The sequence below is a fragment of the Oncorhynchus gorbuscha genome, linkage group LG12, assembly GCF_021184085.1.
Source record: "Oncorhynchus gorbuscha isolate QuinsamMale2020 ecotype Even-year linkage group LG12, OgorEven_v1.0, whole genome shotgun sequence".
In the NCBI taxonomy this organism is placed as follows: domain Eukaryota; kingdom Metazoa; phylum Chordata; class Actinopteri; order Salmoniformes; family Salmonidae; genus Oncorhynchus; species Oncorhynchus gorbuscha.
Genome location: NC_060184.1, coordinates 34,188,994 through 34,208,021, shown reverse-complemented (window position 1 = coordinate 34,208,021; position 19,028 = coordinate 34,188,994). Strand labels below are relative to the sequence as shown.

At 41.0% G+C, this 19,028-nt stretch overlaps 1 protein-coding gene across 7 annotated transcripts in view; it reads right to left on the bottom strand.

Annotated features, from left to right (window-relative positions):
• The window catches only part of si:dkey-174m14.3 (uncharacterized protein LOC563117 homolog), a 44,931-nt gene that overhangs the window by 14,145 nt on the left and 11,758 nt on the right, over positions 1-19,028 (bottom strand). For 2 of the 7 annotated variants that reach the window (XM_046291932.1, XM_046291931.1), the window contains exons 2-4: positions 13,841-14,061; positions 10,520-10,681; positions 10,187-10,253 (exon numbers count right to left, since the gene is read on the bottom strand). In XM_046291932.1, coding sequence (XP_046147888.1) covers positions 10,187-10,253; positions 10,520-10,681; positions 13,841-13,941 — 330 coding nt within the window. In that variant the 5' untranslated portion in view covers positions 13,942-14,061. Of the gene's footprint in view, positions 1-10,186; positions 10,254-10,519; positions 10,682-13,840; positions 14,062-14,168; positions 14,382-14,616; positions 14,695-17,314; positions 17,507-19,028 lie in introns of those variants that run through there. The other 5 variants (XM_046291929.1, XM_046291935.1, XM_046291933.1 and 2 more) reach the window with 4 other exon arrangements.

Below are 19,028 nucleotides of genomic sequence, written 5' to 3'. Positions count from 1 at the left end.
GAAAGACTCACGCAGTAGTACACACCACCGCACTCACTGCCACTTCACAAACCAAAAGGCACTTTTAAGAGACACCTAATAAATGCAAAAAGCGCTGTGTGTCAAAACTATACACTAAAGAGAATGGTACGAATGTATCCCCCAAGATGCAAACCCAGGACCTTCAGTTCCAAAGGCAACTTGACACTCTAAAATGGACAGTCTGGTGATGACAGTTTTTATTTAGTTAATAACCTCTCTGGGGTATGTGGGACGGTAGCGTCCCACGTCGCCAACAGCCAGTGAAAGTGCAGGGCGCCAAATTCAAAACAACAGAATCTCATTATTAAAATTCCTCAAGCATACAAGTATTTTACACCATTTTAAAGATAAACTTCTCTTTAATCCAGCCACAGTGTCTGATTTAAAAAAGGCTTTACGGCGAAAGCACAATAAATGATTATGTGAGGTAAGCACCTAGTCACAGAAAAACAGCCATTTTCCCAGCTAAAGTGAGGAGTCACAAAAAGCAGAAATAGAGATAAAATTAATTAATCACTAACCTTTGATGATCTTTATCAGATGACACTCATAGGACTTCATGTTACACAATAAATGTGTGTTTTGTTCGATAAAGTTCATATTTATATCCAAAAATTTATATAGAGTTTACATGGGCGTGTTATGTTCAGTAGTTCCAAAACATCCAGTGATTTTGCAGAGAGCCACATAAATTTACAGTAATACTCATCACAAATGTTGATGAAAATACACGTGTTATGCATGGAACTTTGGATAAACTTCTCCTTAATGCAACCGCTGTGTCAGATTTTAAAAAGCTTTACTGAAAAAGCACACCATGCAATAATCTGAGTACAGCGCTCAGACAACAAAAGAGCCATACAGATATCCGCCATGTTGTGGAGTCAACAGAAGTCAGAAATAGCATTATAAATATTCACTTACCTTTGATGATCTTCATCAGAATGCACTCCCAGGAATCCCAGTTCCACAATAAATGTTTGATTTGTTCGATAAAGTCCATCATTTATGTCCAAATACCTCCTTTTTGTTTTGCTCACGATGCGCAGGCAAGTCCAAGCAAAAGTTCAAATGAAAAGTTGTATTACAGTTTGTAGAAACATGTCAAACGAAGTATAGAATCAATTTTTAGGATGTTTTTATCATAAATCTTCAATAATGTTCCAACTGGAGAATACCTTTGTCTGTAGAAATGCAATGGGACGCAAGCTACCTCTCACATGAATGCGCGTGACCAGCTCATGGCACTCTGCCAGAGCCCTGACTCATTCAGCTCTCATTCCCCCCTCCTTCACAGTAGAAGCATCAAACAAGGTTCTAAAGACTGTTGACATCTATTGGAAACCTTAGGAAGTGCAATATGACCCCATAGACACTGTATATTTGATAGGCAATGACTTGAAAAACTACAAACCTCAGATTTCCCACTTCCTGGTTGGATTTTTTCTCAGGTTTTTGCCTGCCAAATGAGTTCTTTTATACTCACAGACATCATTCAAACATTTTTAGAAACTTCAGAGTGTTTTCTATTCAAATCACTAATTATATGCACATTCTAGCTTTTATGGCTGAGTAGCAGGCAGTTTACTCTGGGCACCTTTTTATCCAAGCTACTCAATACTGCCCCTGAGTCCCAAAGAAGTTTTAATTCACTCAGTAGTGATTGCGCGTTTATGTATCTTGCTTGATTAAAAATAAACCATCTAAAACAGTTGATTTGTTGAAAACAGATTCATTTAATCATGCAGCTAACCAAATTAGCAAGCATTTAGTTTTCTTTTGACGGCACGCTGCTGCAACCTGATCTCATAGCATTTCGTATTATTGTGTACCTAAATCTGAGACACTCCATTTAGTATATGTTATGTTTTGTATGGTATGTATTAATTTGTGGACGCTCAGGCCGTTACTTTACAACCCCCAGCACTCCAATCAAGCCCCAGGGGAAAAAGATGAGGGTATGTCACTTCTTGAGATGCAAAACAATATTGTAATTCTTTTGACAGCAAAGATAGATGTAAGGGCAAATGGCTTGGAGGACATGGTTGGGGTGAATACAATGAAAATTGAGACCATGAAAAAATCTATTGACTTTATCTTGGGAGAAGTGAAAACCCTCAAAAGTGACATGAAGAAAGTGGAAGTTGTCTGCCAGGAAAATGAAAGGAAGGTGGCTGAACTCGAGCAAAAGTTAAATGAGGCGGAGAGATACCAGCGCAGGTGGAACCTGAAGCTTCATTGAATTCTAGAACAGGCGGGTGAGGACATCAAATGCACAGTTGTTGACATATGTGGAGCTGTCATTCCCGAATCAAAAGCCAAACTTCAGGAAAATGTCAACATCTTTAATCGTTTGGGAAGACTTAAGGATCAAGACAAGAGACCGAGGACAACCATTATCCAGTTCACCAACAGATTTAATCAGGATCTTCTCTGGAGGCGAGCGAATAATTGTGAGTTCCTCATCAAGCAAAAATTGAGGTTCACGGAGGATCTGACCTTTGCGAACTAAGTGACACGAGAGAAACTGTGGCCGATGGTGGCTGCAGCTCGAAAGGCAGGGAAAACTGCATTTTTTTGTCGGTGCAAGAGTGATCATCGTTGGGAAAAGAATTGCGGCCAAATCAGAACATTTGAGAGAGAGCCAGTCTAACTCAAACAGAACTGGTAGGCCTAAATACTGCCTCATTGCCAGGTGAAAAGTAGCCTTTTATTATAAGGAATTCACACAAACACTTGAATGAGGAAAGGCTGACCTGAGAACTGGTAAACTAAACACTAACTATGGGTGAATAACTGCTTATTGTAAAGTCTACACATTGTCTTCCCCTTGTGGGAGTAAGAATACATTGGTAACTTTATGACCAGTATTCGTTTGTTTTTTGTTGGAGAGGTCAATAATGGGATGGAAATCCATTTGAGTTACATATCCTTAGGAAAAGCTTATACTAGCATAACAAGGTTGTTGTTTAAAGTTTATGTCTTTACCTCTTTGTTCAACTAATGTCAGGTGTATTCGTAATTTACTCAAACGTAAGGCTACTTTCTACAAGAGACTCATGCTTATTCTTCCGGTTTCGGTTTTTGGAAAAAAATCGATGGGGTAACAATATCTGGTTATCATATGGCAACAACCACGCTGCAGGTGTAACAGTGTTAAGAGGTGAATTTAAAGGGAAGGTCATCAGTAGTAAGACTCACCACTCTGGACGTTGGTTCATTTTAACAGTAAATTTCAACAGTGAAATGTTTCTAGGGAATATTTATGCGTCCAACAACAAACAAAACAACAGGATATTATTTCAAGAATTTGAAGAAGAGATTAATAGAGTTATGTATAGAGTACAGAGTGTATTTCAGGATATCACATGTATTTTAGGTGGAGACTTTAGTTCTCTATCTAATGTGATGATTGACAGATATCCCCCTCCTAACAGATCCAGCATGGTTAATCCTGAGATTAATAACCTATGTCTTGGTCTTGGATTAGTCAATATTTGGAGATCTAAATATCCTGATATAAAGGAATTAATTTGGAGTAACAAGGACATGTCCAGACAGTCAATAATTGACTTCTGGTTGATTTCTAATTCATTAGATAATACTATAGACAAGGTGCATTGAAACATCAATTCTTACTGATCATAAAGTTATATTCTTTAAATATTAATGGATCTGAAGTTAATAAACCAAAATGGATTTATTGGAAACTCAATAGTAGACTGTTGGAAGATGATCATTTCAAGATGGATGCCAAAGATATTATACAAGAAAATTGGAGGAAAGCCCAACTATTTAAGTCTTATGGAAAATATTGAAGTATGAAAGAAAATATTCTGAATTTACATCTACAGTTGCTTGCGAAAGTATTCACCCCACTTGGCATTTTTCTATTTTGTTGCCTTACAACCTGCAATTAAAATAGATTTTCGGGGGTTTGTCTCATTTGATTTACACAACTTGCCTACAATTTTGAAGATGCAAAATAATTTTTATTGTGAAACAAACTAAAAATAAGAAAAAAAAACAGAAAACTTGAGCATGCATAACTATTTACCCCCCACAAAGTCAATACTTTGTAGAGCCACCATTTGCAGCAATTACAGCTGCAAGTCTCTTGGGGTATGTCTCTATAAGCTTGGCACATATAGCCACTGGGATTTTTGCCCATTCTTCAAGTCAAACTGCTCCAGCACCTTCAAGTTGGATGGGTTCCGCTGGTGTACATCAACCTTAAAAGTCATACCACAGATTCTCAATTGATTGAGGTCTGGGCTTTGACTAGGCCATTACAATACATTTAAATGTTTCCCCTTGAACCACTCGTGTGTTTAGCAGTATACTTAGGGTCATTGTCCTGCTAGAAGGTGAACCTCCATCCCAGTCTCATATCTCTGGAAGACTGAAACAGGTTTCCCTCAAGAATTTCCCTGTATTTCGCGCCATCCATCATTCCTTCAATTCTGACCAGTTTCCCAGTCCCTGCCAATGAAAAACATCCCCACAGCATGATGCTGCCAGCACCATGCTTAACTGTGAGGATTGTGTTCTCAGGGTGATGAGAAGTGTTGGGTTTGTGCCAGACATAGCATTTTCCTTGATGGCCAGAAAAGCTAATTTTAGTCTCATCTGACCAGAGTACCTTCTTCCATATGTTTGGGGAGTCTCCCACATGCCTTTTGGCAAACACCAAACGTGTTTGCTTATTTTTTTCTTTAAGCAATGGCTTTTTTTCTGGCCAGTCTTCCGTAAAGCCCAGCTCTGAGGATTGTAAGGCTTAAAGTGGTCCCATGGACAGATCCTCCAGTCTCCTCTGTGGAGCTTTGCAGCTCCTTCAGGGTTATCGTTGGTCTCTTTGTTGCCTCTCTGATTAATGCCCTCCTTGCCTGGTCCATGATTTTTGGTGGGTTGCCCTCTCTTGGCAGGTTTATTGTGGTGCCATATTCTTTCCATTTTTTAATAATGGATTTAATGGTGCTCCGTGGATGTTCAAAGTTTCAGATATTTTTTTAGAACCCAACCCTGATCTGTACTTCTCCACAACTTTGTCCCTGACCTGTTCGGAGACCTCCTTGGTCTTCATGGTGCCACTTGCTTGGTGCTGCCCCTTGCTCAATGGTGTTGCAGACTCTGGGGCCTTTCAGAACAGGTGTATATATACTGAGATCATGTGACACTTAGATTGCACATATGTGGACTTTATTTAACTAATTATGTGACTTCTGAAGGTAATTGGTTGCACCAGATCTTATTTAGGGTTGTCATAGCAAAGGGGGTGGATACATATGCACGCACCACTTTTCTCTTTTTTATTAAACAAGTCATTTTTTTCACTTCACCAATTTGGACTATTTTGTGTTTGTCCATTACATGAAATCCAAATAAAATTCCATTTAAATTACAGGTTGTAATGCATCAAAATAGGAAAAACGCCAAGGGGATGAATACTTTTGCAAGGCACTGTATTCATAGGTTTAATATAGATGGCAACGAAAATGAAAACCCCAAAGATATTTCAAAATATGTTTCGTAATTCTATGGTAGCCTTTATACCAGTAATGCCTGTCCTACTAATGACATATCTGCCTTTCTAGACTCTGCCAAAGATTATGCAAAATTCATAGATGAAATACATTTATCTATGTTGTATTCATAGATAAATACAACAAAAGTCTCGTGATGAATTTATATTAATGACCATTTTTTTTAAATGGATCAGCAGGTTAAAATTGAGCAAATCTCCAGGGAATGATGGCCTTATTAGTGAATTATATAAATATTTTCAGGAGGATATTGTTGTATTTATATTTAATATTTTTAAGGAAGCTGTTGACTTAGGGGTCCTGCCTGTTTCTGTGACACAAGGCCTCATTTCTGTAATCCACAAACCAAACAAAGATCCTATGATGTTAGAAAATGTACATCCATCTTTGCAGAAAGACTTAAAAAAGGTCTTGACCAAATCATTGATGACGATACCCAGACTGGTTTTATGAAGGGCAGACATATATATAATAATATTCAACTAGGTTAGGTGGTTGTGACCCAGAGACTCTTGACCATTTATTTTGGGACTGTTCTTATGTCAGAAGATTTTGGAGTGAGTTAGAAGATTTTATTTAAAAAGAAATGACTATTAATGTTAATTTGAAAGACTCTGATATTATGTTTTATTTTGATCCAAATGTTATGGACCCTGATTTAACTTTCATTGTTAATTTGTTTATCTTTCATGGAAGATTCTTGATCCATAAAAAGAAGTGGGCAGAGAACAAACCCCTCTTCACATTATTTAAGATAGAATTTAAATATTTTTAAAAAATGATCAGTAAATGTAAAAACCAAAAAGGAATACGCACCATGCAACTTTTTGACAAATTGAAAATGTATTCGATATGTAATATCCTTGTCTGTGAGCTTTATGTACTCTTGTTTGTATATTTCTGTTTTTGTATATGTTGTGTTCATAATTTATATATATATATTTAAATAAAATAAAAAAAATATATAGTATGTTTAAGCTGGAAATAATGACAATTTTATTTATTTATGACTTTTTCCACATTTTGTGGTTACAGCCTTATTCTAAAATTGATCAAATATTGTTTTCCTCAATATGTACAAATGTATTAAAAATAAAACAAATACCTTATTTACACAAGTATTCAGACCCTTTGCTATGAGACTCGAGTTTGAGCTCAGGTGCATCCTGTTTCCAATGATAATCCTTCTACAACTTGATTGGAGTCCACCTGTGGTGAATTCAATTGACTGGACATGATTTGAAAAGGCACACACCTGTCTATAAGATTCCACATTTGACAGTGCATGTCAGGGCAAAAACCAAGCCATGAGGTCGAAAGAATTGTACGTAAAGCTCAGAGACAGGAGGGTGTCGAGGCACATATCTGGGGAAGGTGCCAAAAGATTTCTGCAGCATTGAAGGTCTGCAAGAACACAGTGGCAGCCATCATTCTTAAATGGAAGAAGTTTGGAACCACCAAGACTCTTCTTAGAGCTGGCCGCCCAGCCAACCTGAGCAATTGGGGGAGAAGGGCTTTGGTCAGGGAGGTGACCAAGAACTCGATGGTCACTCTGAATCAGTGCAAAATAAAACATAAAAAAACAGTTTGGGAGTTGTGGTAGGAAGATTTAATACTGAGCTTCAACCAATACCTATATATTATGGGGACTATCAGCCCCACAATAATAAGTGCATTGACGATGTCGTCCCCACGGTGACAGTATGTACATACCCCAACAAGAAGCCATGGATTACAGGCAATTTACGCACTGAGCTAAATTCTAGAGCCGCTGCTTTTAAGGAGCGGGACACTATAATCCAGCTGCTTGTAAGAAATCCCACTATGACCTCTGACGAACCATTAAACAGGCAAAGCGTCAATCTATTGGCTATGTACCACTGGTCACTCCTCACTATTGTGTTCTGCGGCCATTCATTGGTTGGTGGGGCTCTGGTTTTCCTGCTTCCTGTTACCAGGAGAACAGAACTACCTGACTCCACAGATGAAGCAGAAGGGAAGTGATTGTGACGATCATGAAGAATGCCAGCAATCTGAATCTGAAAGTAGATGATAGTAACAGTTCAAGATCAACCAAACTGTAGATCATAAGGATGGAGGTTTCACCAGTGGGACATTCCGGTCGAATCTTATATAACAAATAATCTCTTGTGGGAAGACTACATAAACATAAATTGTATTGTAGATCTGTCATGATTTAGTATTTTTGGGGGTATTTTATTAGGACCCCCATTAGCTGTTGTGAAAGCTGCAGCTACTCTTCCTGGAGTCCACACAAAACATGAAACATGACATAATACAGAACATTAATAGACAACAACAGCTTAGGGACAGAACTACATCAATTTTAAAAAGGACACGTAGCCTACTTATCAATACATACACACACATATATCTAGTTCAAATAGGGGAGAGGCGCTGTGCCGTGAGGTGTTGCTTTATCTGTTTTTTGAAACCAGGTTTGCTGTTCAGTTGAGCAATATGAGATGGAACGGAGTTCCATGCAATAATGGAGCTATATAACACTGTGCACTTTCTTGAATTTGGATTTGGGGACTGTGACAAATGTCTGGCCGGTTAAGTGTGTGTGTCAGAGCTGTGTGTACGTTGACTATGCAAACAATTTCTTATAAAAAAGAAGTGCTGCAGTCAGCCTCTCCTCAACTCTTAGCCAAGAGAGACTATCATGCATAGTATTTATATCAGCCCTCCGAAGTGCAAGACATGCTGGGCCAGTTGCAGCTTAACTAGGTCTTTCCTTGCGGCACTCAAACACACAACTGGACAATAATCAAGATAAGACAAAACTAGAGCCTGCAGGACTTGCTTTTTGGAATGAGGTGTCAAAAAAGCAGAGCATCTCTTTATTACAGACAGACCTCTCCCCATCTTTACAACTGGCCAAACCCTCTCCTAACCCAGAAGATGCTGGGCCAATTGCGCGCCGCCCCATAGGTCTCCCGGTCGCGGCCGGCTGCGGCAGAGCCTGGACTCGAATCAGGAACTCTAGAGGCACAGCTAGCACTGCGATGCAGTGCCTTAGACCACTGCACCACTCGGGAGGATTCATTTATTTATTTTTAATACATTTGCTAAACACTATTTTTGCTTGCTCATTATGGGGTGTTGTGTGTATATTACTGAGGATTTATATATATATTTGAATCTATTTTAGAATAATGCTGTAACGTAACAAAATGTGGGAAAAGGGTCTGACTACTTCCCAAAGGCACTGTAAGTCATACATTTTGACCATGTTTATGTTTGGTTTCTATAGATTTTTATGACAGTAAAGGAACGGCAAATTATTTAAAACAATTGAACTGCAATAACTTCAGATTGGGGGTTTGTAAAGTGTAAAAAAGAGTTGATTATCTACTGAGCACAGGATAATTGCATCATCGACTTGATAACCGCTAAAGCGGGAGCATTTGAGCTGAATAATTATCCAACTGATAAGAATTCACAGTTTGATATACAATGAAACCCTTTGATAAATGATCCTGTCCCTTTACGTTCCATGAAACAAAGACCCTCTCCACTCCTCCTTGCTATCCAGCCAGGTCGTAATACAAGTCAGTATTCAATGTCCATCCATGTATGAGGACGTCGGGAGATGACGTGGAAACCGGCCACTAAGGGAAACAGTGAGCGCTGTTACCTTCAAGTAGGTTTTGGTTTTGCTAGGTTGTTGTGGACAGCGATGTTGGATAGGCGTAAGCATCTGCCTCTGATTCCGAAGGTTGCAAGTTTGAAACCAGCGATATAAAGTTTTTTTTCTGATACTTTTGTTTAAAGCCTATCCCAAAACGTAGCCCTTACCTTAACAATTTGGAGTTTATGACAAAACCTAACCTTAAATACCTCAACATTTTTTGAAACAACTTCAAAATCAAATTCTGACACGAGACAGTGAGAGCTGGTTGTGCAATCAGCCTGCAACATCTTAAAGTTACAAACTCTTAACAAATTCAGAGAGGGGACATATTCAGCTGTCTATTCGCAGTGAGGAAGAAGACACTTGATGATCATACAATGCTGGGATGGCAGGCTGGTTAATTGTATGCTTCCTTTAGAAAAGCTGCATCTGACAAAAGATGTGAGTCGCAGGGCTAGCCCCGAACAATAGGCTCACTATCATCCTGCCGTAGGAAGGAGGACAAGCTATTGTGAAAGGCTGTAATTAACGTCAGTGGTACCAACAGCTAGTGTATTCATATTCAAATCCACTGCTCAGTGCTTTTCACTACCTTTTCTGAAGAGTAAAGGCCACTGCTTGCTTAGACACGTGTGCATGTACACACGCACGCGCACACGCACACACACACACACACACACACACACACACACACACACACACACACACACACACACACACACACACACACACACACACACACACACACACACACACACACACACACACACACACACACACACACACACACACACACACACACACACACACACACACACACACACACACAGTGTACACAATTATGCATGCACTTTTGCGCATGCGTGCTCTCTCACACACACACACTCACACACGTAAGCATGCAGACACACACCTACAGGTACACACGAACATGCATGCGCATATGCACACACACTTCACTTACATTTCTATGGATCTTATCCTCCAGATCCTGGTTGATCCTCTGCAGTGCTGAGTAGCTGCTTTGTATTCTACCAGGAGACACACAATGACACCGGCTTACCAACTCACACTATTAATAATTGAACACTTTCTGCACCCATTGGGTTAATGATGTCTCTGCTATGTATCCGTCATGATAATGTACCACAGTGTTAGTTTTTAAGGCTTTACCCTTAAGAGGTATTCAAAGACTTATTGTGAATGTGACTATAATATGGGGCATATTTCCCAAGAGATGAACGCACAAATCAATGCAATGAGATCCATGAGGGTGTGGTTTTGCAGCTTGGCACACCTGCGTAGTTTGTCTGTGAACTTGTCGAGTTCCTCCTGGGCGCGGCGTAGCTCTGTCTCCAGGTACTGTCGGGTGGAGTCAAACTCGCTCTCTAGCAGCTCCAGCTTGTGGGTGGTGTAGGACAGACGCTTCCGGAGGTCCTCTTTCTGCTCCTGCAAAGAGCTGTGAGGGACACAAACACACACCAGGCATCAGCCATAGTTGAAGTAGTATATTACAAGGGTATACTTCATGTTATATTATATGTATATACTGTATATGTTATGACACATGGAGTATAAATACGATATAATGGGAGTCGTGTGTGATGATTCATGAACATCATGTATCATACAGTGGTGATGTATAAATGAGGAGGAAGCCCATTAAAAGCAGAACGGATATATACAGTATTTTGTGTAAAGGAGACACATGAATAATACATATGAGACACCACGTTATGATTCTATATGCAGCTAAGGTACAGTACATTAAGGTTTGGATGTCTTTGGCTTCCCAATAGCGTTCAGCTCTAATACCTAATAATCTACAACCTTGCTGCATAGCACAGAACACCACCGCCATCAGCCAGATTGGTTACAGTGGCTTCCAGGATCACTTTCAACTGAGGTTTCGTCCCAACTGGAACCCTATTCCCTACGTAGTGCACTACTTCTGGCCAGAGGGCTCTGATCAAAGTAGTTCATTCTCTGGAATGGAATGTTGGTGTTCTGTATATTTGACTGTGATATGTGGTTGTCTCACCTAGCTATCTTAAGATGAATGTACTAACTGTATAACTCTCGTCTGGATAATAGCATCTGCTAAATGACGAAAATGTCCGAGGTCCATTTTTTACATTCATATCTCATATTACTGTGTTGATTCGTTTTTTTTTTGTTGTAAAAAAAAAAATATATATTGATGTCACAAATGTTTGCACTGTTTTTTTAATTGAAGTTGTAGTTATTTATCATATATAACGTTTAGCAAAAAAACATGACTATTTGTGTCTCTGAAATTAAACCAGTGATAGATTTCAAACAAATACAGTGAAGTCCGGAATTTTTGACACCCTTACAATAAAGATGAGCAACAATGACTAAATCATTCAAATATTGAACAATATTGTATGCTCCAAAAATGTGGGGAAATGTATTGTTTTATACTAATACAATTGCTCAGAGAAAGATACATGAATGGTAAATAATGTATTGTGAATCATTAATAATGATGAGTGAGAAAGTTACAGAGGGTCAAAGATCATACCCCCAAGACACACTAACCTCCCATGTTATTGGTAATGGTGAGAGGTTAGCATGTCAGGGGGGGGGTATGATCTTTGACCCTCTGTAACTTTCTAGCTCATCTTTATTCATAGTTCATTCAGGGTTATCAGTAATCATGGTAGCATCCACATTAATGTAGAAGTGTTTAGAAACATATTATATTCTTATTCGTAATAAAAGTGAACAATACAGAATTGACCTTTCATTTCTTATTGGGAATAAAATAATTTGAAACACAACCAAAACGAACTGCAAATGCATCCAACAAGTTTGTAGAGTCACACGCTTGATCTAGTGATTGCGTGCTAGGAATACGGGACCAAATCCTACACTTTTGACTACTTTATTTCTAAAAATCTCTACGGATGTCAATAATTTTGACCCGTCACTTTTTGAGATAAAAATAATCTCTTTCTCTGAGCAATTGTAATAGTATAAAATATTATCATTTCCCAATTTTTTGGAGCATACAATATAGCTTAGCATTTTCATTATTTATTTGATACAGTCATTATTTATCAAAGGTGTCAATAATCTCAGACCCCACTGTGCATGTTTGTTATTGAACAACCCCATGCCATGATTAGAGAGTGAAAAATCACACCAATCTCTTTCATAAGTTCTTCATACAGTAAAAGCTAAATTTCCAAACATTTCTGACAATGAATATATAGCTTTTTGGAATTCAGTTCTCCAATATGGTTCTATGAACTGTAATCTATCCCAGGAATATATGTTGACTGCTTAGATTTATGGAGTAATGATCTCCAATCTGTAATTCACTGAGACAGCACCCTGTGGACTATTTATAGAGCCTCGGCACTACCTGGGATTCAGTGTTATAAAGGGTAAGTATGAGAGGTAAAAGGAAACGTATCCCTCCCCCTTTTGATGGATCTGAGTGTCCATGGCAGGCTAATGGGCCTGTATTGATGGACAGATGGAGGAAGGATGGTAATGACTATCTGTCGGGAGATCACAGATAACGGAGAGTGAGAGAGAAAGCGAGAGTGAGAGGGAGAGAGAGAGCAAGCGGTGAGAGATGTGGTCACCCCGCTCTCATCCCTCTATCTACTTAACAAGATCATAGAAGGAGGGAGAGGTTGCGGGTTCAGACCAAGATAATGTAAGAGGATGAAAGTGAAGATGTTTCCTTTCAACAGTGAAGTCCCTAAATTAAAGGGTGATACAATTTTCATTTAAATGTTGTTGTTTTTTTTAAATCATGGAGACGTCAGTATAAAGTGACTGTGTAATGACATAAATTCCCACGACCAATGCAAACACATATACAAAAAAAAAAAAACGCTCCAATCTACATTCCAAACACACAGACACACACACTGCTATAGCACACACACACAAAACGCAACCACCAAAGCCAGACGATACACATGCAAAAAAAGCTCTATAGCTTCAAATTCCCATTAAGGCAAGCAGAGCGTGCACTTAACACATGAGAGAAAACTAAGCTATTGGTTCGGAAATGAAAACAAAAGTCAGTGGACTGATAATACCATTATTCACTCCTAATTGCCTAAAGTGTTGAATGTTAATCATTTCCAGACAATGCTCCGGACACCATTGCATTTGCTCTAAGTCTCACACCTAATGGTTTCTGACTAAATGGAATAACAATACCCTAATATTTGAATAGCATCCCATTTTCAAGTCAATGGTTACTCCAATGTGTTTTTGCAGTGTTTGAATGCTTTTCATGCCATAACAACCCCCCCCCCCCACCCCTTGCAACACGATACATGGCACAACACAGGTGTTTGTTACGTGACAAGAGCATGAGCTTATAACGCCAATCACACATTAGTGACCTCTGGAAATGGCCACGACTGAGTCACACGGTAATGAGTGCTGTCATTTCAACGGCAGTCGGCGATGAGAGAACGATGAGGCGGGATAATGACTCTGTTTTTGAGGAAGAACACTTGAGTTGTTCAACACCACTTCACAAAGATGGGGGGGTGGAAGGACCCCGGTGGGCGGATGGAGGGATGGAGGGATGGAGGGAGGGATGTTCTGCAGCATTCTCTCTTACCTCTTTTTCTGGTGTTTACTGCCATTTCGGGAAACTTTTAGGGCCGTTTTTCCGACATATATCTTTTTCATGGTTTGTCTGCTGTGTTCGCTCCCTCTCATGTGCTTTTTTGCTTTCGAATCGTCGGAGGGAGTGGGGCCTATTGTTCTCGTCGGAGGGGGGTCAGTTAAGTTTGCCCTGCTGAGTGAGTTGTCTGAGTGAGTTTTCTACCTCTGTTGTTCCTGTCAACAGAGCAAAGAGACAGTTCAGCAGCCATTAAAAACCACAACAGTGAGTAGACCAAACCATCCAAACAAATTCATTCCTCAAGTGTACGTGCAGTGCATACTGGGAGAAACGGACACATCTTCACTTCTTCACTCTCTAGCGTCGAAGCACTATGACAGGGGTAATGGACTTGCTCCGGCAGGGCCCACTTCTGTAAATATTTCTGCTCCCGTCTCGAATGGGTCCACAGCACAGGTGCAGCTGTCATCAGGCAGACAAATTGTGCGGGTGATGAGAGGAGACAGACTTCGGCTTGATCAAAGCACCTCCGGGTTTAGAATAAGATGGACTCTCAAGCCGTGAACACAGCGAAGCTCAAACACAGCCAAAGTGATGGAGGGCAAGAGTGGGCCTTATAAACGTCACACTAAGGCTGGCAGATAGATGCATACACATACACACAGAGGCACGAACACACACAGATAATGTCATTGAGAGATCATTTGTTATGCCCCTTGAGTTGAGGTAAGTCAGGGAGACTTGTATTCCTCCAGATGGTGACAACTCACCCTCACGACTGGGGCCTCAACTCCAGCTGCTCCCCTCTGAGTCATCACACACAATGTGTGTGTGTGTGGGGGTGTGTGGGTGTACGCGCGCGTGTGTCTCTGTGTGTGTTTGCGTGTGTACATACATTTGTGTGCATGTGTCTTTGTGTGTGTGCATTTCTTAATGTGTGTGTGTGTTTCCTAGTGTGTGTATCACACCAAGACTCCCACTAAATCTAAGCCTCCCTGGGAGAGAAATTAACATTGTTTTCTAGCTGGGAGGTAACGCACAACTTTCACTGACACACGCACACATTTCTCTTGGTGTCAAACTCCCTCACTAAGTCTCTTCTGAATGCCCTTTCTGACCCAATCCTCTCATATCAGAGAAAACATACACTGTTCTCGATTCAGATGGAGCTGCAGCTGCCTCCCACTCATGTGCCATGCTGACATTTCAGAGAAGGGCTGAAAATGAAGGTATTGAGAGCAGCGAGAGGAGGAGGGGTGATGAGGGGATGAGGTGGGAGGGAAGAGAGAGAGCAGGGGCTGCAGGGGAGGAGAGGGCCTGCTTTTCAGATCTGCCATCCTGCAGTAAAGAGGAAGAGCGAGAGAGAAAGAAAGAGGGAGACGGAGGGGAGAGAGAGAGAAAGAGAGAGAGGTGATGAGAGAGCGAATAAATGAGAAAGACAGAGAAAAAGAGAGAAAGAACGAAAGGGAGCGATGAAAAGAGAACCAAGCATTGCTCCCATCACTCCGTCTCTCCCTGCACTCGTCTACCCCGGTAGACCGATTAGCTGGCAGGAAAGCCCTGATCGCAGGCCCAGACTCAGCATTAAAGCGGAAGCCCTGAGTGGCTGCCTGGCTGACTCATGTGGCTTGCCTTTAGACAGCCAGAATATCTGCCCTAACCACACAGCCATGGCTCTACTCTATGCCACAGCCAGACCACCAAGGAGCCAAAGCTCTATTCGGTCCCGCAGGAGGTAGACAATCTGCAGGATCTGCCATGAGGGGTTTCCTTAACACATGACTTGACCAGTTAAAGCAGGGCTCCAGGACATATAACCAAGGGCCAAGACTCTTTACTGCCCACATATCCAAAAATGTGGGCACAATCAGAATGTGGACAAGATCAGGAAAAAGGACGCATTTAAGAACCAGGTATAAATGGGGCTGTAGTTTTCATTTCCAAGCCACCACATCCTACTATTTCCTTACCAACAGCATTGGGCTAATTACTGGGAGAAGGGATTTCACCCACTGTTGCTGGCACTTAGCTAGGAGAAGGGGTTATAGTCAGATCCTGGGAGGAATTTGAGATCAGTGGAATGTCAAAAAACTTGATGGAACCAATGTTGTAAAAACGACACAAGCAAAGAAACGACACGAGCAAGTGTGCTTACACACCCAAAATGGAAAACAACACACGCACACACACAGAGAAAACAACACACACACAATGGACGGAAAACAACACATGCACACACACACAGAGAAAACAACACACACACAGCGGACGGAAAACAACACACAAACACATGCTGTTCCGAAATCAAAACAGCCTCTGCCCTCAGGCATATAAAACACGTTATGGTGCCAAGCAACCCTACAGGGAATTCTCCATTCTCCTGGAATTTGATTTGTTTTCCCAAAGTTACACTTAAACTTTTCTGGCAGAGTAACACTGAGTCACAGATTGTAAAAACAGGTCATTCTTTCAAAAGGAGGTTGACTTTGTCACACATTATGAAAGCCCAAAATTATATAATTAATTCAAAAGGCAACATATCGTGGAAAATATTCAATACTTTTTGATTGAGACAAACAGTTTATAGAACTGGTTAAAGTCATGCAAAATACAACATACTCACACAGAGAGACCTGCACCACACATTGTTTGTGACTGTGGCTGAAATGGACAGGGAATGATTAGGCACATTGCTCGGAGGCCTGTGTGTTTATGTGTGTGTGCGTGCGTGCGAGCGTGCGTGCGTGTGTGCGTGCGCTTGCGCGTGTGTGTACTGTCTGTTCACGTGTCCATACACAGGATACTGTAGGCCCCAAAAGAAAAGACATCTTAGGAAAAAGAGGATGCCCCCATAACAAGTCGTCATCCTAACTCAGGAACAAAGAATGTTAGTTTCATTTAACCTAGTCCAGCACAAAACAGCTATTTCAATGGAAATTCTCCATGGAGCGTGATTTCTAATCCAAGACTAGGCTTAATCTGAGTTTGGGAAACCAGGCCGTTTGTTTGAATAACAATGCAAAGAAAATAAATGTCAAAAGCGAGAGGATCAACATCTCCCTCGCAACCTACGTGTAGGCTTACATTATTAGTGAGCCTACCCTTTCCTCAGGTACACCAGCACCCCACAGTTTTCACCCATGTCGACCACCCGTTTAGGGTGGAGGGGAGACAGAGAAAGAGAGACGGCGCGAGAGAGAGAAAGAGAGAGGGAGCGGGGAAGAGTAATGATGGTATTGAGACACAGTAATGCCCCGCAGAGGATCCGTCAATATCTCACATATTATGAGTGAGAGAGAACGAGAGAACGGGAAGATTGAGAGAGAGAGAAAGAGAGAGAGAGAGAGAGAGAGAGGACCAACCGGTGACAGGTCTGTCTTCTAACGCACTGAGGCATGTTTGAGAAGCTCATTAGCGAATAGCCATCTAGCCCAGTCCAGTCCGTGAGACAGCCTCTACCGAACTCACCAGTTCTGCATTCAACACTGCATAGCTCCTCACTCCTACAAACCATGACAGGGCCAAAGGTCCATCTCTCGATAAAATGTACATCTACTACGTCCGGCTGAGGCCAAAATACATACAAGGAAATTAGAGACAGAATGAGGAAACACAGTGGAGAGATTTCAACACATTTCATCATTTTTGGGCTGGGAGACTGGGGTCACTGGCACGGTAGCACTGAGTGAGGCACTCTGGGGGTTGGAGTCAAATCTGTAGGAAAGAACGGTATGTTATGGAATGAAGGTTACCGTAACAGTTCTGTGCAGGTTGATGTTTATTGTTATGAGTCTTGTCTTGGAGGCATAACTGATTGATTTCCCATTAGATAGGCCAGCTGTAAAGAAAACATTTGCCATTTATGGTCTTAATGTAAGGCTAGGGCTAGGTATTAGGGTTAGCAGTGTTATTAAGGTTAGGGATAGGTTCAAAATCAGATTTTAGAACTTTGTGGCTGAGCCAGTGAGTGACCAGTCTGTAGAGCTGCCTCCAGAACAACATTAAGGATGAAAAATACTAAACTGTGATTTCTGTGGGTTTTAATCCTGCCCACATGTCCACACCTGGCAGCACCCAAGTAATCATCAATTCGGAGCGCAGCTGCACGAGACCTGATCGTAATGCCAATGCTCAATTTGGTTTGACATTCGATATCTCTATGGGGTTGGTTAGGGACAATCAGTAAATTACACAATGTACATGGGACAATATTTTAAAATTCCAATCACTTTAAAACATCAAACACAGGGCCGTAACTACAAGGAGATCGTAAAAATGTATATATTTTCTACACACTAAAGAAAATCAACTATTTACTTAAGAATTATATTTATTTTAAGTAAATGGGAATGCCTAGTCAGTTGTACAACAGAATGCATTCAACTGAATTGCATCTTGCACATTTAACCCAACCCCTATGAATCAGAGAGGTGCAGGCTGCCATAATCAACATTCACATCTTCAGCACCCGGGGAACAGTGGGTTAACTGCCTTGCTCGGGATCAGAACACCATATTTTTACCTTGTCAGCTCGGGGATTTGATCCAGCAACCTTTCGGTTACTGGCCCAACACTAACCTTGTTAGTCAGGTTGGAAGGGTGGGCATATAACACAAATCTCTAGCAATTCGTAACATATCATATGTTTTTGCAAATTCGTAACATATTGTACAAAATGGATGATAGACTTCCACTACTTAATACATATCAGACCAAATGTGACCTATCGTACTAATTGGAGTGTTCCGGATGTACTTTTACTATGTTACGTCTACCCCAGTGTGCAGGTTGTTTTAGCAGCACATCCACCCCTCTCTCAAACGGCTAACTCCGCCCTCTCGTTGGCTCAGGCTGAGGGCCTGAGACATGAACTGAACTACCCCAGCTCGGAGTAGGCTCAAGTAGGTAACTAGAGATGCTGCTGACAGTCTGTGTGAGATGCTGGACAAAAGGCCATTTTAAGATGATGGACAAAAGGCCATTTTGAAACCGTCCTGAGACTCCTGCCATGTGTATAGACATCCCCAAACAAACAGAAACACAACTCTCTAAGAATGGGCGCACAAGTGGGAAATCGTCGTTTATAGATACAGTCAGTCAGGTGACTAGCTACTGGCAGAGACTTCTATTGCAGTGACGCTGAAGGACTCTGGCTAGTCTTACTTAGCCAGCTACTTGTATG